Raw genomic sequence first — 23082 nt, 5'->3', positions numbered from 1 at the left:
CCCACAGACTGTAGCCCACCAGCCTCCCTGTGTATGGGATTCTCCAGGCAAGAGTACTGGAGTGGATTGCCATTTCCTTCTCCAATAAAAGAAGGTCAGAGGCAGTTAATAACGATAAATGAGTATAACAGTGGAATCAGTAATAATGTTGACAAACTTGCCTATTTACTTCACACAGTTATAAGCACAGTACATAGATCATTTTATTCTCACACCTCTATGAGATAGAAACTATTATTATACCCACTTGGCAGATGAGGAAATTCAGGCTAATGCAGATTAAGAAAATTGTTCAATGTCACATAGCTAGTAAAGGGAGATTTCAGACTTAATTGAGGTCTATGTGACCTAAACCAGTGCTCACAACTGTTGTCGCTGTTTTCGCTTTCCTGCTTATATATGTTTGTGTTAAAATAAAAATCCTATGAAGTATTATCATATATGTTTTAATACAAGTAAGAACTTTCTCAAATGTCAAAACTTAAAAGTATCCTTTTCTCTAACAAGTTGAACATCTAAACAGAAGTCACTGTATCACAAAGACCCAGATTTTTGAGGCTTAATATGTTCAAAATGTGAAAAATAAGTGAAAATTTTTAATGAGAAGCATTACTCAGAATGACAGCATGGATAAACACTTATGAGAAGGATAATATAAAGAAATAAATGAGGGGAGAAATGTAAACAGGAAGAACAGAAAAGAATGAGAAGAAAATTTAAGATTGTACTAACACTGGTGATTTACAGCTTTAAGGAAATGCTTTATAAGAGTAGTCTAGGCTATCATTTCTGACAGCTGTAATTTTTTTCCATTATATGCACTAAAGAAATAGTCTATTTCCATTACAGATAGAATAAGTCTGGGGTATTTTTCAATGAGAAGATGTTGCTGCTAAGTCACATAGAGCATCCTTTATTCAATTGCTTCTACACACTAGCACCATTATCATTTTTTAGGGAAAATAATAATAAAAACTAGATTTTCATACAATCAAAAATAATTTGCTGAAACCTTTTCTAGGTGAAATTTTTAACTATCTCTTCCCATTCTATACAATGTTTCATGAAGGTTCTGGTGTGAGCCAGTGACTTAGAGATCATTTTACTTACATGTGCCCTTCCTTTCTGATTTCTTCTACCACAGCTGAATCTCTTAGGTTAATTTGGTTGCATTGTTGCTTTCCAAACCATCCCAGTGGGGTTTTAAGGGTGGTTGTCAGGTAGTTCTCTGGAATCCCTTGGTTAAATTAAATCTACAGGTGGTTAAGTTAATCGGTTCTGATTTAACAAGTGTTGACCAGTCTCTAGTCCATGGTTAATTACTAAATGGTCTGTGGGAAGAATACAAATGGAGACCCACATACCACATGTCAATATTTAAATAGTAAAACCTATCAAACTGGTAAATAAAATGTTTACCCCATCTTGACAAAGATATCTTAATAACAATAAAATTTGTATAGATTGTGTAAAACAAGCTTTGATGTACATGAAGAGAACAAGATTTCAAGAAAATGTGATTTTATTATTATTGTACAAGTTCGGGTGATTTGTTGATTGAGGTGATGATGTTTGAGTAAGTAATAAAATGGAAATGCTCCATAATTATACATCACTGTATAATTATTCCATACAATTTATTTTTCATGCCTTTATTTCAGGAAGCAAAATGCCAATTAGGTTGTTAAAATCAGGATTTTCTTATAATTTGTGTTCTATTAACAGTAATGTCTAACTGCGTCACTGTAGGTCCTAAACTACATTTAATTAATGTAAATTTGGAGAAACTACCCAGCTGAAAAACAGAAAAACAATTAAAATTTGCAATACACATTCTTGGGAATGAAACAAAAATATTACAAAATTTAAACATTATTAAAGAAAATATATGAAATATTTTATTTTCATCATGTTACTTATGCAATGATATTCACCATCTCTTATAGTAATGTTTTCATTAAATCTTAATTTATTGCTGGGATTTGATTTGTTTAAAGTGAATCTAATAAAATAATTTCATTTCATTTTCAGTGTTTTGGTCAGTAATTAAATCCTTATTTAATAAAGTATTTATAATATCCTGTTTGTAAATTTTATGTGGGTTATGGCCAATAAAATCTCACTTTTATTGTTTTGAGTTTTTAAAAACTTAAGCAAGTTGCCTCTTTGAACCTTTCCTATTTCTTGATGCTTTTCACCTTTTTCTCCCTAAGCTCTACTTTTGTATTTTCTATTTCTAGCATACTAGAAATATGAATTCATTCTCACTAACCTAAAGGACTAAGAAATAAAATGTCATTATATTCAGATTAAACTCAGTTTGACCTTTTTCATCAAAAGTGGAAATTAAAATTTTATCTACATGTTTTCAAAAATGTTCTGTTCTAAAATATTCAAAATGGTATATAAAGTAAAATACAATAAAAAATTATAATGATTAATTAAAATTTTAACATAAAATTATTTAAATGAGCCTGAAATTATTTATCTGGGGGCAAGTTAATAAAATCTCATTAAATACTTTCACAAAAACTAAACTATTTGCAATTGCAGATTTTAATGTTCATCTAGTCATTACAAAATTTAGATTATGCTTTACTCATATTCTGTCTAGCTTTATGTATATGGAGATATAGATATGTAAACAAAAAAATATGAGGGTGATACTGTTTAATACTACAAAATGCTCTCTGGGTGCCACATGCAATAGTGAATGTAGAAGACGAGGAGAGTAAGAACACGGGTGCTTGATGCCACTGGGAAGGGCAATTTTATTCTGCCAGAGTCTAATGCAATAATCTTATTTGAGAGGAACGATTTGACAATAGGTTAATTTGCTTTTTCTGTTTTCTACCTGCTTCCACATCAAGAATCCTCCCTGCACTCAGAAGCACTGTCAGCGACACAACCCCCAAATCCTGACAGCATTCAGCAGCGGCCAGCATTTGTCTGGAGGAGACAGGAAGAGAAATGTGCAGTGTTTCTCTGAGGATGAAAAGTGTTACTTCCGAGAGCAGATGTTTAGGATCGTGGGTTCTGCCATGTCAGCACCAAGCACCACATAGATGGCAAGTTGAGAGAAGTACCCACACACTCGGTCACAGAAGTTTGTGATACTCGTGGCCCTCTGAAGTGCCAGGCCCAGGACAGGGGCTTTTCTGGCCCAAGTCCTAGGGGAATGTCTGGACCCTGCCATCACTGCCCTGAGGGCTGCTGTCCCCAGAGATATACCACTCATCACACAGAGTATTTAGGACCAGAGATGATGACATGTGTAGCTAGCTTGACTGGGTTTTTGTATGTCTCTGACACACCAGAAATCTTGCTTTTTCTATTACAATAGCAGTCTGTCTGCCATTTCCTGCTGAGACACCTCAGACAGGTTAGTAATCCTCCAAGTCTTGGCTTCTTCAGCTATAAAATGGGTTCAGTAAAACTACATCCTAGAGTTTTATGAAGATTCGATTAGTTGATGAATAATTAATTACTCGTTGCCTAATTTTTTTTGCTGTTGTTCAGTCACTAAGTGGTTTGCAGCCACATGGACTATAGCCTACCAGGCTCCTCTGTCCATGGCATTTCCTAGGCAAGAATACTGGACTGGGTTGCCATTTCCTACTCCAGGGATCTTCCCAACCCAGGGATTGAACCCTCATCTCCTGCATTTCCTGCATTGGCAGGTGGGTTCTTTACCACTGAGCCTGCCTGATAAATGTCTATTTTTATTATTCCTGATATAAAATGAATCCCTCCACTCTCCACCCCACTGTTAAATTAATAGGCTCCATCAACTCTCCCTGAAACACCCTCAGGTAAGAAAAATAGATGGGTTGTTCTGTAAAGACAGAAATTTTATGCCCTCCCCGCCAAAATCACTGTTTCTCCCAAACTCTATAGGAAACAGTGACTGAACTGCCATTCTATGTAAATCCTAGACAAACCCAGCTTTCCCTCCCCGATTACACCCACACCACCCCCTCACTGGTTGACAAACTCCTTCAGTTCTGCAGGTTGTGCCTCTTTAAATTTCTGGACACAATCTATGTAGGCCCTCAACTCTACCCAACAGTCCAGTATTATCTCACGTGTTGGCCCAGTGACTATTCCAGGTCTTACCTGCCTCAGTCAAATCTTCCACATCTCCTCATTCTTAGCAGATAACTGTGCTTCTTATTTCACAGCGAAAATAAATTCATATGATAGGAATTCTCTCAACCAAGCTTATAAAGTCAATTTCATCTTACCCATCAACATCACCACCTTCTCTCTACCTAAGTTTATCCTCCTACTTTGCTCCTGACTACGTTTCCCCCAATGTCTTATAGATTCCCCATGATAAATTATTAGACTTTGCTACTTCAGTTTCTCTCTTTTCACTAGGTCCTTTTCATCAGGATTTAATTATACTCATGCCTCTCTTTTCTTAAAACAAAAAACCTGAAAAAGAAAAAAGAAATGTTCCCTAGAGCTGTCCCCTGGTAATTTCTACGTGATCTTTCTTCTTCAACAAAGTCTACTTTTGAATGAGTTGTCCGCATTTATTATCTCAATCTCTTCAACTCCCACACATTCCCCCAAGCCATTTCCACCAAGTTTCACTTCCCAAAACTGCTCTCACCAACATCTTCAAGATCAGCCAGTTTTTCAAGGTGTTGATTGACCTTGGGCAACGTTAATATTGTTGACTCCTTTTTGCTCTGGAAAACTGTCTTCTCATGACTGCCATGGCTTTTCCTTTCCTTTTTTTTTCCCCCCCTCTATCTACTCAACAGTTTCTTCTTTGTCTCTCCTGCCAGCTCCTCATCTCCTCATAGGCTTGTAAGGCTTGTAAGATCCAGATACTTTCTCTATTTACCCCTCACACTCTCACATGACAACTTTATCCACGTCCACTCACAAGACAGGACACTGTCAGGGCAACCCAGACCATCTTAGGAAGGGAAACTACTGGCTCACATAAGTGGAGAATTCAGAGAATGAAACTTGGCTCGGTCCAAGAAGGTGACTAATCATAGTAAGAATCTGTCCTGATTTACACAATGTTGTCTTCATCCACAGCCAGACTCCCTGAATAGACAAGGAGAGCCACAGGCAGCTCCAGACTTTCCTGGCTCAGAATTCTAGAAGGAAAGAAATTAATATTCATTAATATCCATTTATTCATATCCATTTCCACTTTTTCTAAAAGGGTTCTGATAAACTCACCTCCGTTTACATGCTCTTCCTGAACCAAAGCACTGTGGCCATAGTGAAAGGCTACTTAGAGGGCCAGTCTGGGTCCTAGGCTTGCAGTAGGAGTAGAGCAGAGTGAGTGCCAGCCAACACACACGCGTGTCTTCACAAGAACTCTGCGGAGGGGAAAGAGTTACTGGGCAAGGAACCAGAATACATATCCATGGCCTTCTTTATCGCTTTTTGTCAATTTTTTGTCTATAATTTCTAACTTAACTATGTGTCTTGAGCTCTAGAAGATCATATAAATAACTTTTCAGCCCTACCTCTTTTGGAGAAATGTATAGGGGCTTCCCTGGTGGCTTAGACAGTAAAGAATCCACCTGCAATACAGGAGACCCAGGTTTGATCCCTGGGTCGGGAAGATCCCCTGGAGAAGGGAATAGTAACCCACTTCAGTATTCCTGCCTAGAGGATCCCATGGACAGAGGAGGCTGGTGAGTTACAGCCCAAAGGGTCACAAAGAGTTGGACACGACTGAGTGACTAAGCACGCACATAAGCAAATTAAATGAAACAGTCCTAAAAGTGAACTCAGGACTCCCTTGGGACAGTGGTTAAGACTTCATGCTTCCAGTATAGGGGCATGGGTTGGATAACCGGTTGGGGAACTAAGATCCCATATGCCACATGGCATGACCAATAAATAAATAAAATGAACTCAGTATTTTCTCCCCTAAAACTTGCTCCGCCCCCTTGATTCTCTCCTTCAGCAAATGGCACCACCATCTAGCCACTAGCTCGAGCTAGATACCTAGTGGTTATCCTGGATGCCTCATGCTCTCCAACTAGATATTCTGCTGCTGCTGCTGTTGCTAAGTCGCTTCAGTCGTGTCTGACTCTGTGCGACCCCATAGACGGCAGCCCACCAGGCTCCGCCGTCCCTGGGATTCTCCAGGCGAGAATACTGGAGTGGGTTGCCAGTTCCTTCTCCAGTGCATGAAAGGGAAAAGTGAAAGTGAAGTCGCTCAGTCGTGTCCGACTCTTAGCGACCCCATGGACTGTAGCCTACCAGGCTCCTCCGTCCATGGGATTTTCCAGGCAAGAGTACTGGAGTGGGGTGCCATTGCCTTCTCCAACTAGATATCCACTTCTAAGTTATTTTCAGATCCAGTGACTTCACAGTTTATCTGTTGAAAGCATATCAAAGCATCTTTTCTGACCACAATGCCAGAAATCAATTAAATAGTTCATCTGTCCAGGTCTTTTAATTTCCTCTACCATGATCCTAATTCAAGACATCATCATTTTTGCATAGACTTCAAAAAAGTTTTCTAAATGATATGCCCATTTTGGGCTCCTTTTTATCTCTTTCCCTTTTTAAATTAAAAAAAAAATGTTGAGGTTATACATCTACATAAAATAGCAAAAGATTTCACAAAATTTGTTAAGAAAAACAACACTAGTCTCCTACTGATCCTTCCTTCATTTCCCTAGAGGGAGCAATCATCAGCAATTTTAGCTGATAATTTAGGTGCTTGTGCTCAGACGCTAAGTGTGTCTGACTTTTTGGAACCCCATGGACTGTAGCCCGTGAGGCTTTCTCTCCATGGGGATTCTCCAATACTGGAGTGGGTTGCCATTTCTGTCTCCAGGGGGTCTTCCTGACCCAGGGATTGAACCTGTATCACCTGCACTGGCAGGCAGATTCTTTACCACTGAACCACCAGGGAAGCCTAGGTATTTAGCTACTAAATAATAAGCTGTATTATTATATTTTTTCAATGTTAAGCATTTTCTATTGACTTTCCACTGGAAAGGGTGAGGACCTAACTCCCTTTCCTTCTGTGTGTGTGTGTGTGTGTGTGTGTGTGTGTGTGTGTGTGTGTGTACCACCCTTTTCCCAATATAGTTGTATCATAATTTTGGCTTGATATGTTGGATTGGCATTCAATGTTATACATTATTAAAACTATATAAAACTATTCACAGTTGAAGATATTAATGGCAGACTTTTTTTTCTTTCTTCCTATTTAATATATTTCTCTCCTAAGTGGCTTCTTTCTGTTTTTCTTTCTTTCTTACTTTTTTAGGGTCTATATCTTTCATATTAGAGGGCCTTCTGAGATGCCTGTTAATACCTGCTTTTCTGTGTGTACTGAAGAGGGAGGGGTGATTGGAAGCTCTGGGTCCATGAGTGAAGTGTGTTAACTGTGAGATTCATCACCAGGTGATCTGACTAGGCCACTTAATTGTTGGACCTCTGATGTTGGTATTTCTAGGATTTTCCCCGGGCCTCAGAAATTTCCTAAAGAAAACCATTCCACTTTCCTGCTTTAGGAAGAAAGGAAATCAAGAAGTCAAGCCAGAGCTGGGACTGGACCACCGCTAAATTCCGCGTGGGCCTGGAGGCACTCCATTCAAGGCTGGGGCGGGTCAGAATCCCTGATCCAGATGACTGCTCTGGGCAAACCCAAGATGGGGCTGGCATGGCTTACAGGAGTGCTGGAGGTTGGGAGGCTAAGGCTCCATCCAGTTTTGCTTGTGCCATGAAAGATGAGGATAGGGGTGGAGGCACCTGTTCTTATTCTGTCCTGTTAAGTGATTGCACATTCTACCTTATAAGGAAAGTTCCAAGGTTTTATAATAAATGATCTTCATTGGTTTTGAAAAATGGCTTTCAGAATCCTAGGAGTGGAGAATAAAATCTTCAGGCTTCAGTACCCAGTCCACCTACATCTTCTAACTGGCCCATTTTTCAGAGGTCACACCTTCTTCCAGACTTCCACACCTGGGTATGGAAGCAAGCCTGCTGTCTTTTCCTGTGTGGGTAAGAAACAGTTGCCCAGCTATGTGGAACGTAGCAGTGCATTTGATGGCTTCTTATGTAGATATTAGATTAGTCCTTCAGTTTACTGAATGACAAATGCCACTTGTGGTTAGGAAAAGTATAGTAGAGGGCTAGCCTGAACTTGGAGGAGTAACTCTAAGGAGAACATAATAAATCAATACAAGGTTATGACACAAAAATATAAAGGTGTGCCAAAGTTCTGAGTCAGGAGAGATGAAACTGATTGAGAAACACAGGGACAAAGTTACAGGATGTATGGCAAGCTTGTTAGATGGGGAGAGAGAATGTGCTGAGACTCAAGTTGCAGAATGGGTTAAGTATTTGCATTCCGTTGCAAAAAGGGTCATACATCTAATTTGGAGGGGTGTGTGATAGTTACAGATTGTGTCTATAGCTGGTTTTACATTTTGAGTTTTTAATAAATTGTAGTACTAGATCATTTTTAGTTAAAATGTTACACTATTTATAGTTTTTTTTTTTTGGAAATGAGTGTATTTTTATATTACAAATAAGAGGAACACATCTGGAAAGTATTTATGAAGGAAGATATGTGCTCCTGGAAACAGATACTAATAATGCATTTTAGTGGGAATTCAGGGACATCTGTATCTGAAATGACTCATAGGGCTTCCTTTCCTATGTGTTATAGCGCCACTGCAGATCCAAACTCCAGACAGGGAAAGCCTAGTTTGGATTTCAGTGCACACCTCAATAACTATAACAATAACAGTAATAATAGTAGTTGTTGTTGTAGTATAGTAGGGCTTTCCAGGTGGCACTAGTGGCAAAGAACTTGCCTGCCAATGCAGGAGAGGTAAGAGACGTGGGTTGGATCCCAGGGTCGGGAAGATCCCCTGGAGAAGGGCATGGCAACCCACTCCAGTATTCTTGCCTGGAGAATCCCATGGACAGAGGAGCCTGGCGGGCTGCAGTTCATGGGATCGCACACAGTTGGACACAACTGAAGCGACAGCACGGCGCAGCACATAGTAGTAGTAATAGTGATAGTAATCACGTGTGTGTGTGTGTGTTCAGTTGTGTTAATAGTAATCATAATATGTACCCTACTGCTCCATACAAGGATTCACACCTAAAAAGGTAGCATCGATACAATGTGTACGGGAAAAGAAAGTGCTACAACTGTGTTTTCTTTTGGATGGGAATTCTCTTAATTACTACAAGAAACTCTGAGTCATCTCAAGTCAGTGTTTCTGTGCTTTATTTGCAAGTTATATTCTAGGTACTAGTTCTCAAGAGCCTGAAGGAAATGTGCCCTAAATATCTTTGTGAAACTCATTCTCTTTCCCTGTTGTTACACATGAATTTAGATGGAAAGAAATTGTAACTTGAAGGACACTCGGAGGTACCAGAAAACTCTCACCTGTAGGTGCAGGGCAATTCTTGACATAGGACCACAGGTCACCTCAGTTTGAGGACAATTTGTCTTTGGAATCATAACAATAAAATATCAGTTGCTGTTATAATCTATTACTTTATCATGACTATCTTGCCTTGTTTACTGTTTAGCACATGATGCCTTAATAAATGGTTATCTCATTTCACCTACTTTAGAGTTTATTTTAACATCTGTTAATGAATAATTAGAGATATGTGCTAATCTTGTAAGTGTTCAGTAAATGAGCTATAATACTTATCATTTCAGTCAAACAAAAATCATAGAAATCAGATTACATATTTTTTTAAGAAAGGGAAAAGGCCAGGTCATGATAATGAGGGCCAGTAAACTATCTCCCTTTTTTACTTTATCTGCAATTGTCATGTTTTTAAGTTCTACTCATTTAAAAGTTACATCAATTTTATTAATAAATGCTTTTATGACTGATGGTAATATAAATGGGTGCCATTTTTCTAACCATCAATAAGGTAACATGTAACAAGATCTTAAAAATACATTTATATCATCTGACCAAAGAATCCTACTCCTGAATTATATATCTTTCTTCTATTTTCATAGAAGTGTTCAGTGGTATCTGTGTGGACAAATCAGCAATGTATAATAAATGCACTAAAAAATTCAGTAGAATTTCTATGAAATTCAGTAGAACCTAATTATTTTTATTAATAAAATTGATATAATAAGTTTTACTCATTTAAAAATTACATCAATTTTATTAATAAAAGTAATTAGGTTCTACTGAATTTTATGTTTTTAATGCATATAGATTTCTGATTTTTACACATAGACACCACTGAACACTTCTAAGAAAATAGGAGAAAGACATATAGTCAGGAGTAGCATTCTTTTGCCACATAATATAAATGTATTTTTAAGATCTTGTTACATATTACATTCTTGATCGTTAGAAAAATGGCACCCATTTATATTACCATCAGCCATAAACGCATTTACCCTTTTCCTTGCAGCCCTGCCAACACTGAGCTAAATCATTTTTATGTCTCTAAGAACTGATGAACAGCAAACATCCAGAACCATTAATTTGCACACTAGACCTTCGAATTTCTATGCCAGTTACCTTGTTAGAACTAAGATCTCATAATAGAGGATTTCGCCTGAGAAGAATTCAAGTTATTTACACAATCATATCACTCTATTTCCATATTCAGTTTTCTTTAAAAGAAACTGGTTGCAAAAATCCTAGATTGCTACATTGTTTATTAATCGAGGGTTTTGGTCTTTTCACATGAACCATTTATTGGCCATGTTGTATAATTTTGTCCTGATTTGAAGTTATTAAAATACCTTCAAAATTAATACCAAAATATTTTAAAGAGTTTGTAAAGCTGTGGACAAATTAATGTGGTTTAATATCATCTTAAAAAAGAAAAGGTTTTCTGAAAATAGGACAGTAACTAAAAGCTTTTCAATGCAAAATTACAGAAATTATAAATGAAAGCAAACATCATTTTAACATACACAGCTACACTCACAAGAAAGTGGGGGAAGTCTCCAGGGGACAAAAAGAAAAGAAAGGAAACTGAATAAAAAAAGAATGTCTTTCAAAGAGGGGTTTGTGAATCCTGATGAACCAGAAGCTTGGAAATTAACTGAGCATAAATCCATGCTGAAATGGCATGTAGGGAACTGAGCCTACAAAAAGATAGGCAGTCAGAAATTATTTACACATATGGAAAAGGTAAACTAAAAGTTATCTGTCCCTAACATAGGAAGTGACAAGGAAAACTTTTGGTCTCAGCCAAGGCTTTTGTTAAAAAAAGTTAGTAATTTGTTGTAAATTTATGATCATAGACCTGATCACACAATTTTGAGGTTTGAATTGACATCATCACTGTAAGTCTGCAAACTACATACCAATAAATTAACATAAATATGGACCTAGACTAGTTACAATCCTAGGATACCTTATATCAAACCACATAGGATTACCACACATAAATCCTGGGAAGATAAGCTCAGATTCTAAAGTTTTAAGACATACATGGAAAAAAATCTACCATGAAAAAGATCAGCAGAGAAAAAAAGTATGATCAGACCCCACCTCCAAGAACAAGATTATCAGACACAATGAAATAAACATGTTAAATAATTAAAGTCTATAAACTAAACAAACAAGAACATGAGAAAGATATGTTACTATGAAAATTGCCAAGCAAATTTTAAAAAGAAAAAAAGAAATTTGTAGAACAGAAATACAGCCACTAGAATTTAACAGTTATTGAATATGGTGGTTGGCGGTTTAGTTGCTAAGTTGTGTCTGACTCTTGGCGACCCCGTGGACTGTAGCCTGCCAGACTCTTCTATCCATGGGGATTCTCCAGGCAAGAATACTGGAGTAGGCTGCCATTTCTTTCTCCAAAAGAAATAAAGTCACTATAATTTAACAATTATTGAATATGTTAAACTTAAGATTATATGAATATAGAAAGAGTGTTAGTGAATTGGTAGATTTTACTGAGAAAACTATGGGCAATATGATAAAAAAAAAAAAAAACAATGTGAAAAAGAAATGAACAGACATGCAGGATAGAATGAGAAGGTTCAACATATGTGTAACTGGTACACCATGAGTAGACATTAGCGAGAATAGAAGAGAGGCAAATTTTGTAAATGATATGAACATAGAAGAGGGCTTCCCAGGTGGCGCTAGTGGTTAAAAACCTGCTTTCCAATACAAGAGACACATAAGACATGGGTTCGATCTCTAGGTCAGGAAGATCCTCTGGAGAAGGAAATGGTAACTTCAGTATTCTTGCCTGGAAAATCCCATGGACAGAAGATCCTGGTGAGCTACAGTCCATAGGGTTGCAAAGAGTCAGGCATGACTGAAGCAACTGAGCACGCATGCATAAACAAAGAACTCTCCAGAACTTAATTAAGTTAGGAATCTAAGATTCAAAGTCAAAACAAGTAAGTCTGGAAGATAGCAAAGATACATGCTTAAACTACTGAATCTCAGAAATAAAAAGGAGATATTAAGCAATGAGGCACAAAAAAATACAGACTTATAAGTAGCATTTGTTGCTGTTGTTCAGTTGCTCAGTTATGTCTGACTCTTTGAGACCCCATGGACTGCAGCATGCCAGGTTTCCCTGTACTTCACCATCTCCGGGAGTTTGCTCAAATTCATGTCCATTGAGTTGGTGATGCCATCCAAGCATCTCATCCTCTGTCGCCCCCGTCTCCTCCTGCCCTCAGTTTCTCCTAGCATCAGGGTCTTTTCCAGTGAGTTGGCTCTTCACATCAGGTGGCCAAAGTATTGGAGCTTCAGTTTCAGTATCAGTCCTTCCAATGAATATTCAGGGTTGATTTCCTTTAGGATTGATTGGTTTGATCTCTTTGCTGTCCAAGGGACTTTCGAGAGTCTTCTCCATCACCACAGTTCAAAAGCATCAATTCTTCAGTGCTCAGCCTTCTTTATGGTCCAACTCTCACCATAAATAGCATCAATAGCTGCAAGAAGACAATGAAATAATGTAGTTATAATATTCATAAGAAAATAACTGAGAATCTAGATATTATATCCAGATAAGCTATCATTCAAATATGAGGCCAATTTAAAGGGTTATTAGGATAATAACGAGTAAATTTAGTTAAATGTTGCTGAATGAACTACTAAGGGAAGTATCGCTATTTCAGGGAGAAGAGTAATTGCAGAAAGGAAGGAAAGCCAAGAAGGAAAAAAACCGTTTTACATATTGGTAAATCTTAAAAAAGTTGAATATAAAAAAGAATAAGAAATATGATGACCAATTCATAGCTATAAAACCAAGGTGATATGAAAATACTGGGCAATATTATTATGTAAGATAGGTGGATTGTTGTAGTTAGATCATTCTTCAGAATCTTATTCTTTCAATAAGTTTTTAGAGTATTTTTAATATTTACTTTTAATTTACACAAGAAGTTCATTCTAGTTACTGACAAACACGTGGAGTCAAACTGCCATCAAGGTGGAACAGAAGAGTTCCATCACTCAAAAAATTCCATCCTGCCCCTCCTTTACAGTCCGTCCTTTCCCATACTCCTGACCACTGCCAACCACTGCTCTGTTCACCATCTCTGTAGTCTTGCCTCTTCTAGACTGCCATATAAATGGAATCGCAGAAAACATACCCTATTTTATATGTAACATATAAAACTGAGATTCATCCACTTTGTTGCATACATCACTATTCCAGTCTTTGACTCTTGAGTAGTAGTTTTGATAACTCCAACATCTGGTTGATTCAGGGTTGGCATCTGTTGATTAGCTTTTCCTTTAAGTTGTGGTCATATTTTTCTGGTAAATTTTTGTAAATTCAAATGTACCATGGGCATTTGAATATTGTGTTTAGAGACTCTGGATCCTGTTAAAATCCCGTGGATAATGTTGACTGATGTTAGCAATCAGTCAACATTCAAACTGAAAGTTCTATCTTGCAATCTGTGGGCTGTGGTTCCATTGTCAGTTCAGTTTTCAAAGCTTTGCTATGCCATGTGTGTCTGCCCTGCACATGCACCCTTTGTGTGCCAGTCTGGGAACTGGGTACTGTTTTATATCATAATACAGTTCCCGAAGCCTCTGCTGTACTTCTTTTTGTCTGTTCTGTACATGCACAGGTCAGGTGTAATCTTGATTTGCGTCTGGTCACACATATAATTAAGGAGTCCTCTTCTCCAGATCCCTTAGTTCAGGGATTTCTCCCATGTTCTCAGGCTAAGGTCCTCTTCTCTCAGTTCCTTTCACCAGAAAAGATGGTTCTACTAGGCTCTACCATAATAAGCACGTTTATTTTTTTGTCCTTCAATCTACTCTTGGAATTAAACTTATTTCCTAATATTGACCTCTGTTAAATTCAACATGTTAATATTTTCTTTAGGATTTTTTGATTAATATTTTCTCTCTCAATATGCACACACAAATCGCTGTGGATTGAAATTGCAGCCCCCAAATTCGTATGTTTAAGCACCAACTCTCAATATGATGGTATTTGAAGATGAGGCCTTTGGAAAGTAATTAGGTTTAGATGAGGTCATGATGGTGGAGCCCTCATGATGAGATTAGTGCCCTTATAAGAAGAGACACCAGAGAACTCGCTCTCTTTATGGTGTGAGAACACAGTGAGAAGGGGGCTGTCTGCAAACTAAGAAGAGAGCCCTCACCGAGACCTGATCCTGTTGGCAGCCTGGTCTCTGCCTTCCAGCCTCCCATTGGTTAGGCCGTTCTGTCTATGATATTCTGGTATGGCAGCTTGAGCTGACTAATGTACACATACTATTGGTTCTGTTTCTCTGGAGAACCTTGACTGATACAGATACCTTCCTTCTTCTCTCTGAAACAATTTACATTGACATTCCCTATACTAGGAAAATTTGAAAAAAGTCATCCACAAAACAACTTTTTATTTGAGGTTTCTCTGATTACTTCCTGTGTTTCTTATGAGGTTGCTCATCTGTTTAGGTTTTATATCTCTTCTGGGGTCAATTATTTTTAAATTTCTGTAAGATCATCTATTTTACTCAGTTTTTCAAATTTGTTTGCATAGTACTGTAAAACGTACATACCCATGTGCTCAGTTGTGTCCGGCTCTTTGCAACACCATGGACTTGTCACCCACCATGATCCTATATCCACAGAATTTTCTAGGCAACAATACTGGAGTGGGTTGCCATTTCCTCCTCGAGAGAATCTTCCTGATCCAGGGATCAAACCCACGATATGTACTGTATTGTAAAATATTGTCATATAGTATCTTATGCTTTCTTCTCAATTGTGGTTATTCCTGTCATTACTTCACTCTTCAGTGAGTGCATCACGGTGTGATTTCAACTTGCATCTCTGCTCCTGCTCTTCATATCTCTGGTTTATCCCAGATGACATTTTCAAACATTAATGATGTTACTGTCCTTCCTCCAAGGCTATCGGTATTCTTTTTGCTGTTGTTTAATAATTTTTGCCTTTTCAATTAAGTTTTGTACCTCTGCTCCTACTCTGCTATATTTCTCCAGAAATTTCCTTTACTTCATTTTCCTCTCCCCATTTTTTCATGCGTTTGCTTGTTTCTTGGCACATTAGCTACCAATTTATTAAAGGTGAATGATCATCTTTTTAGCAGCCTATATATAAATTTAATAAAGCAAGGTAACTGAGAGCTGACATTGATCCTCTATCTAAGCACTTAATATATTCAGGATAGTTAACACTATTTTATAGCTAATATTAATCAATGTTATTACAGAACATTCAACATAGTCCTAAATAAAAGGTACTTAAAACTGAGTAAACATTTTAATTGTCTCAGAATAGAGTATCTTAGTGTAGTAGACTGCTAACTTTCAGTATCTATTCTTCCTTGTTTTTGATAGCAAAAACCCCTTCTAGTTAGCGGCTATATTTCCCACTTTACCTTGCAGAAAGTTGTGACTACATGACTATGTTCCAGTCAGTGGGTCTCAGTGCAAGCACAACCTCAACATCATTTCCTTCAGAAGGAATTACCCTCTGCCTTCACTCTCTTCTCTATGGGCTGGAACTGAGAGGTGCTGCTCAAGGCAAAACTAGCATAGAGTGTCTTTACCGAAATTTTAAACGATGGCTGCTCCAGGAAAATAAAGATGTCCTTGCTTTGCCACTGGATTTGATAAAAACAGTCACTTTGGACAGATGATTCATACCTTTGGACAAACCCACGGCCAAAACTGCTGTTTCTTCCTCTTGTCCCTAACCAATGCTACAGGAGAATTTGGGCTAAATTTTTGCCAGTGAGCTGTCTTCTACTATGGGGCAAGATGACATCTCAAGTAATGGCCGAGCAACAAAAAAGCAGAAACCTGAGTTCCTTCCCAAAAGACTTTATGAAGCAGAGCCCACCTCACAGGTGTAGCATGAGAAAGAAATTGATTTCTATCTTTTTTGGGGTCTCATTGTTGTAGTAGCTAGGTCTATATTTTAACTATACTTTGATTTCTATCCTATACAAAGCATTGACTTGATACTTGATTATCAACTAAATAAATCCATCTCTTTATTCAACTTCCAAACTCATTCAGTGCAGATATCTTCGACATGAGATGAAATTCAGTCTTTAAGTCAGAATGTCACAGAAATGCATCTTGTTGACGCATACTGAAGCACACAACTTCTGTTATATATGAGTCGTTCCTATTTTTTCTATTTTACTAAAATCTGTGAAACGGGCATCTTTCAGCTTACTAGTACATTTGCTTTTTTTCCCTCAATATATTTCTGAGTAGAATATTCTTCCTCTCAAAAAAGGGGGATTTTTTTTTAATCCTAGTGATTCATGGAGGATTTTGTCAGTCAACCTCAAGCAAAATTTCAAGGAACTAAAATAAGTTCATTTTTAGAAAATAGTGACTTTACAGATATCCAATGTGTCAACTGCCACTAAGGCAATTTTCCTTCTTTGTGTAAATGATGACAATAACAGAAATAACTCCCTTCATGCCAACTAAACTTGGGCATACCTGGGGCTTGTCAGACCAAGTGAGCCTTTCAGTGCAGGATGCAATATTTATGTAATGTAGTACCACATTTTGATAAATGTTTACTAAATACATAATATGTGCCGAAGTCTATGCCATGCATCAAATATAAAGATTTTCCTTACCTTTGAAACCCTTGCATATCATCGGCTAGTGGAAGAGACAAATGAGTAAAGAGATAATTTTAATATAAAGTAGTGATTTTGACAAAAGCACAGTGCCAGTTATTAATTTATTGATTCTCAACTCCAAATCCATCCTTCTTTGCCTGCTTGTGACACTGAAGTATTTCTTTCCAGATGGTATGCTATTAAAGTTGGTCAATAGAGGGCGCTAGAGGGACACTGCAGGAGGTGGGGCTGCCTCTTCCTGGTTCCTGTGTGCATTCCAGCCTTCTTTCTCCTGCAATGTTGGGCTAACATGCAGGACATCCAGTGGAACTCACCTTCAGTGAGTTTCAGCAGCACTCCTGTAGAAGTCTTTTCGGCCCAATAGCATTTCCAGCAGTAACTGCAGCAGTACCTCCCAAAGCCATTTGTAGGTGAGTTCTGGAGTCATCCTAGCTGAGTTAACTGGCATCTTACCGTCTCCAGGAAGCAACTTCTGGAGTGTTCTATAGTCTCTCCGGCTACCTACACATCTGCAAGTTCATTGGCACATCCTCACGGCTGGATTCAGCGGGGTTCTGTGGGTGCCCAGAGAGTTCAATACCTCTCACAGGTGACTTCCTGGCAATTTTCTGGGAAGTCCAGCCGGTATTCAACTAGCTGCCCAGCCAGTTCAACAGCAGCTTCCCCAGGTAGCCTCCCAGCAGGGTACCCCAGCAGGCAGTGTCCTACGAGGTAGCCTCAGCCTACTAGCATCACTGCAGAAGCTTTCTAGCTCGGGAGTCCCAGCCCCCACTGTTCATGACCTCAGCTTGCTGAGGATGGACCAGTTCTGGCCTGAGCACTCAGGAAACCTCTCCATTATCCATTGGGCAGCAACTACCTCACAGAGAAATGAGTCACAGTCTTGGAAAGAGTCTCCTTCCTTGGATACTTCTTCAGCTGTGGGGTATTCTTTAGAACTCTTTTGATCCCTTTTCACCAGTTTTCTCTGAAAACAGTGAATAATCCTTCATATTAAGCTTTCCCTTTTCAAATTACTCTGGGTTTTCCGTCTCCTTGCCGGGCTCTAATTTATAAATGCTATTATTAGATCTTATCCATAATTATTGACTCTAAATTAACAATGATACATAACAATTCTTGCTGATACTGAATAAATTCCATCTTTCCTGGAGAAATATCTGGCAGTCTGTTTGTTTTAGGTCAACACATCTCTCCTAAAAATGAATGTTGAGGAAATCATATATCATGCAAGAGAAAATTATTTTCCCAGTCAAGAATTGAAGTATATTATAAAATTTAACTCAAAAGTTTGATAATTCATTGTCTGTGGCGCTTAAGTTTGAGGAAAATGGGAGTGTTAAACAGCCAATGTTCAACTTTATTGCCTGACACTGGACTCTGAAGTTATGGAATAGAACCTCTGTGTGGAAACACATAGGCCCACAGGAGTGAGGTTAAGTTAATTCTTTTTAAAATTATTAAAAATTAAAAAAATATGAATCATGGAATAGCATTTTACATCTTCCAAGAGCAAGTTCTCATGGAATTGAGGAGGGCATTATCCTTATTATTTTATAAGGAGTTTGTTGTTGTTTAGTCACTAAGTTGTGTCTCTTTTGTGACCACATGGACTGTAGCCCATCAGGTTCCTCTGTCCATGGGATTTCCCAGGCAAGAATACTGGAGTGGGTTGCCATTTCCATATCCAGGGGATCTTCCCAACCCCAACCCAGGGATCAAACCCGCATCTCCTGCATTGGCAGATGGATCCTTTACCATTGAGACACTGGGGAAGCCTGAGCTACCTGGGTAAGGAGTTACTAATACAAAAGTTTGAGGTCGCACATTGTAGAATTCAGCTCAGTAACATGACAAATCTCCACTTAGATCCTACAACAAGAAACATACGGTGAAACACAAAGATGAACCCAATTCCTGCCTTTAAGGAGTTTATCATTCAGTAAGGAAGAGACTTTTGTATATGACATGGGCTTCCCTGGTGGCCTGGTGGTGGAGAAGGAAATGGCAACCCACTCCAGTATCCTTTAAATAATCAAAAACAATAAAGTGACTTCAAACATATTTCACTAGCTCACATTCCAATAGGTGAGGTAAAGGTAGGCATTGGGTAAATAGGTCAGTTCAATGATACTCACTAAAGACCCACGTTTTCCATCCCCACTCTTCACTTTGTACAGTTTCGGCTTCTTTACAACTCTGAGCTTCTCAAGGTGGAATCTTTTCTGCTTCCTTTTGGGTTCCTCTATCATGGCAAGGCCCAGGGTTCTGGAAGACTGGTTGCAGTCTCCACTGGTGAAGCTCTGATGGACTCTGACACTTGACAACATGGACTTCAAATCTGGTTCCACCTATAACTCTATTTCTTGAGCTCTCAAAGCCTTGGTCTCATCATCAGAGGTGATAATATTCTATCCATATCCACGACCAATTTTTGTTTGTGCCTGTTTTCTTTTGTTCCTCAGCAAACATATTATTATACACTGTAAGTTCAAAATATGAGATTGTGGTAAGCACCGTTAAAAGATGCTTCGTGTGACAATGCGATGCGATCTTTGTAAAGAGTTTAGCTGTGCCTGGAAGAGCATAAAGTGCCAAAGAAACAATGGCTATGATTTTGTCATCAAAACAAATTCATGGCTCAGGTGATTTGGATACTCCAGGTAACCTTTGAGAATCAGCTTTACTGAAATTAATGAATAGCAAAAATTTGTAGGAGATGAATGAGGATGGCGGTATAAGGAATCTTTGCTATGAAATAAAATGAGTGGGTCCAGAGGGCCCATGATAAGAGAAGAATTGCTTCCCCTTCTGTTTCTATTTGGGAACAAGAAGCAGGGATTTGTTGCTGTTCAGTCGCTCAGTTGTGTCTGACTCTTTGCAACCCCATGGACTGCAGCACACCAGGCTTCCCTGTCCTTCACCATCTCCTGGAGTTTGCTCAAACTCATGTCCATTGAGTCAGTGATGCCATCCAACTATCTCATCCTCTGTTGCCTCCTTCTCCTCCTGCCCTCAGTCTTTCCCAGCACCAGGGTCTTTTCCAGTGAGTTGACTCTTTGCATCAGGTGGCCAAAGCAGGGATTAAATTAACATCCCTACCCTGATTATTTGTATGTATCAGGTCTGCACAAAAAGTTCTGTGTCTTCCCTCCCAGTTATGAAATATTTGATTTGGTTACACTGAAATTTTAATTTATCCAACTAGAATCACTTCTACTAGAAAATGTCCCTAAATTAACTCCACCAGTTTTCTAATTGGTCACCACAATTAGGACTCCCACCTGTGCCTTAATCTAAACGGAAAACAAGTGAAGACCAGTAATTGTATATAATTGTATAGATGGGAACTGCCAGTGTTGTCCCTAATCTTTAGGAATTCACAGCTGGTGGTAGGTAGGGCCTGATTTAGTTAAAGACAATCCAGAAAGTGTGAGATAAAAATATGCTTTGGAGAGGTGGGGGTGGGGGAAGTCGGGGATGGGGCATGAGGGGGCTGAGGGTGGGGTGAGGGGGTTGGAGGGGTGAGGGGATCGAAGGGGTGAGGGGGTCGGGCTCTAGAGTCCAACAGCACCTGAGTCTTAAAGGGAGTGTGGGAAGTAGTCAGAAAATGGAGGACTGGGAAAAGAGAGGAAGAGAAGGAGAGAGAGAGATGGAGAAGAGAGACAGATATGGGGGAGATGAAGAGGGGGAGAAAGAATTTTCCTGACCTAAGGGATTGGATCAATAGGTCAAGGCTGCACCAAGGATTCAAGAAACATCTGACTCCCAGCTCAGCCCTATTTCCTGTCCAGACTCTCACAGGCCCAGCTTTCACGTTATAGCTCCACTTGAGCCATGAAATCCTTTTGGATTCACCCTCCACCCTCCACTGGCTAGTCTATTAGCCAGAACTGACTGGCTAGTAGTTTTTCAAAATTAAATAATGGTGTGATTTGCAAACATAGAGAGTCAATGTCCCTGATATCAATAGTAGCCGAGAGAATATGCTCTGGATTTGACTCCTCTTGGCCTGAAAGAGAGGAAAACAGAACACCCAGCAACACAAAAGGAAAATCCTAGTTAAAAGCCAATTTGCTTATGCATTTGGACACTTATGACAAAAATTAGTGTCATTGGACTAAAAACGCAAAGTTGAGGTTGCGTTAGAATAAAATTCACACCAAATTCAAGAACTTCAGGCTTCCTGAAAGTTAATCTGTAAATTAACTAACAAACCCACAGTTCATTGTCACACACATGCAGTTATGAGCGTTTGCCATTCACCAAGCCCAGGTAAAAGGATTCACGAATAAGCAACATTCCCTGCTTTCACTGAGCTTGCCATCTGAAAGACTGAAATTTCAAAATGTTATTATAATACGGGTTAACATTTAAATTTTAAAATTGCACATTTATAAAACGCTTGTTTTTAAAGTAATTATCTGTAGGCAGATTTCACTTGTGTAGAGATCAATTAATTCATAGCACAGCTGTCTAGATTTTCAAACATAGGCAATTCCACACCTAATCCTTGAGATAATCAGTGATTTGCTAGGATTAAAACCCCTTCACTCCCTAGACCACGTACTTGACCCCAGAGGCAACCTAATGGTGCAGGAAGAGCATTAAAGACTAAACATCACTGATAGCATCCAAACATCTCCATCAACCTACTAATCAAAAATACGTGCTAAGTGCAGTGCAGTGCGTTCATCTCCCCACCCCCCTCCCTCCTACTTCCATACCCCCAACCTACCTCCCTTCCCCCCACCCCCCTCACTCTGGATTTGGCTCATTTTGGCAAAGAACATCTTAGGAGAGTCCCCACTCCCTCCCACCCACCCACCCCCACTCCCTCCCTCCCACCCACCCCCATTCCCTCCCTCTCTCCCTCCCACCCTTGATTTGGCTCATCTTGGCCAAGAACATCTTAGGAGGCCTCCCTCCCTTCCTCCCTTCTTTCTTTCTTTCAAAGGAGGATGAGGAGTTCATCTCCCTACTGGAGAAATTACCTCCACTAAATCTCACCTTTGGCCTACCTCTTGGTTCTCAGATCAGGCAAAAAGTCACCGCGTGCAAGACCCTCGTCGGAGCCGAGCACGCTCCATAGCTGGGGCCGCTCCCCCCTCGCAGCCGTCTTTGGCTCACACGGAGCTCGGGGAGGCGAGGGGCTCGTGCGGCAGCTGAACCTGGTTCCTGGAAAGCTGACCTTCCCTGCCCAGTAACGTGAGGCTGCCGGAGCCTCAGCTGCAGCCGCTCTCCCGGCCCCGCAGCGCAGTCTCGTGCTCCTGGTCCTCGCGCCCGCGCTTCAACCCGAGGCTCGTAGCAGCTGCTGGGTGATCCAGCGGAAATGACAAGCCGCGGTTCCCGGTGAAAGGAGAGTGCGAGCCACTGCTCTTCCGAGCTAGAGAGAGGAGGTGTGTTGGGGAAGCAGCGTCCTGAGAAGGTTCTCGCCGCGGCGGCTCAACCTCGTCGCTGTTTCTTCACTTCTTGTCACCCGGGCGTTCCGCGCTCTTGACCTGGGAAAGATGGTTATAATAGTAACAAAGCTGGTGCACTGCTTTCATCTCAGGTAAGGAGAGCGGCTTTGCGTGCTTTTCTCTGTTCTGTGCATTTGTTAGCTCCGAAACCCACACTGGGAAAGGTATTTTAACTGCTAAAGTTTGTTTTTTAACGAAGACTGAGAAAAAAGAATTTTTGTGTGATTTAAAAAATCCTTTCGGGTTGAGGTTAAAAGTAAGCTTTAGTGTTCTTTCTTGATCTCTGTTATTCTTGACCCTGTCCCTGACCTGCTTGGTAAAATTTCAGCCTCTGTTTGCAAGATGAGGTTAAGGTACTTTTTTTTTTTTTTTTTAAGATTTCTGGGTTATTCTAGGGGAGCTACTTTCCATATAGGCAAACAGTATTTTAATTGGTAGTCTTTTCGGGATGGTTATGATTTCAATTACAGCTGAGAGGATAATTAATAATATTAAAGTTGAACATCAGTTTTGAGCAGCATTGAACTTAAGTTGCCTAGAG

General features: G+C 39.4%; 1 protein-coding gene and 1 long non-coding RNA gene across 4 annotated transcripts in view; one reads left to right on the top strand and one right to left on the bottom strand.

Annotated features, from left to right (window-relative positions):
• Nucleotides 1–10786: 10786 nt before the first annotated feature.
• On the bottom strand, nt 10787–22764 carry LOC145521103 (uncharacterized). Its single transcript, XR_014065108.1, has 2 exons — nt 22090–22764; nt 10787–12913 (listed from the first exon to the last, which is right to left on the bottom strand). It is a non-coding gene; the product is annotated as an uncharacterized LOC145521103 (long non-coding RNA).
• The window catches only part of ARHGAP18 (Rho GTPase activating protein 18), a 204371-nt gene continuing 203751 nt past the window's right edge, over nt 22463–23082 (top strand). For all 3 annotated transcript variants that reach the window (XM_081529110.1, XM_081529106.1, XM_081529109.1), the window contains exon 1: nt 22463–22633. In XM_081529110.1, coding sequence (XP_081385236.1) covers nt 22590–22633 — 44 coding nt within the window. In that variant the 5' untranslated portion in view covers nt 22463–22589. The remainder of the gene's footprint in view (nt 22634–23082) is intronic.

The sequence above is a fragment of the Giraffa tippelskirchi genome, chromosome 9 (assembly GCF_054371585.1).
Source record: "Giraffa tippelskirchi isolate mGirTip1 chromosome 9, T2T-mGirTip1v1.2.pri, whole genome shotgun sequence".
NCBI classification, from domain to species: Eukaryota; Metazoa; Chordata; class Mammalia; order Artiodactyla; family Giraffidae; genus Giraffa; species Giraffa tippelskirchi.
This window is presented reverse-complemented; position numbering and strand designations above follow the sequence as displayed.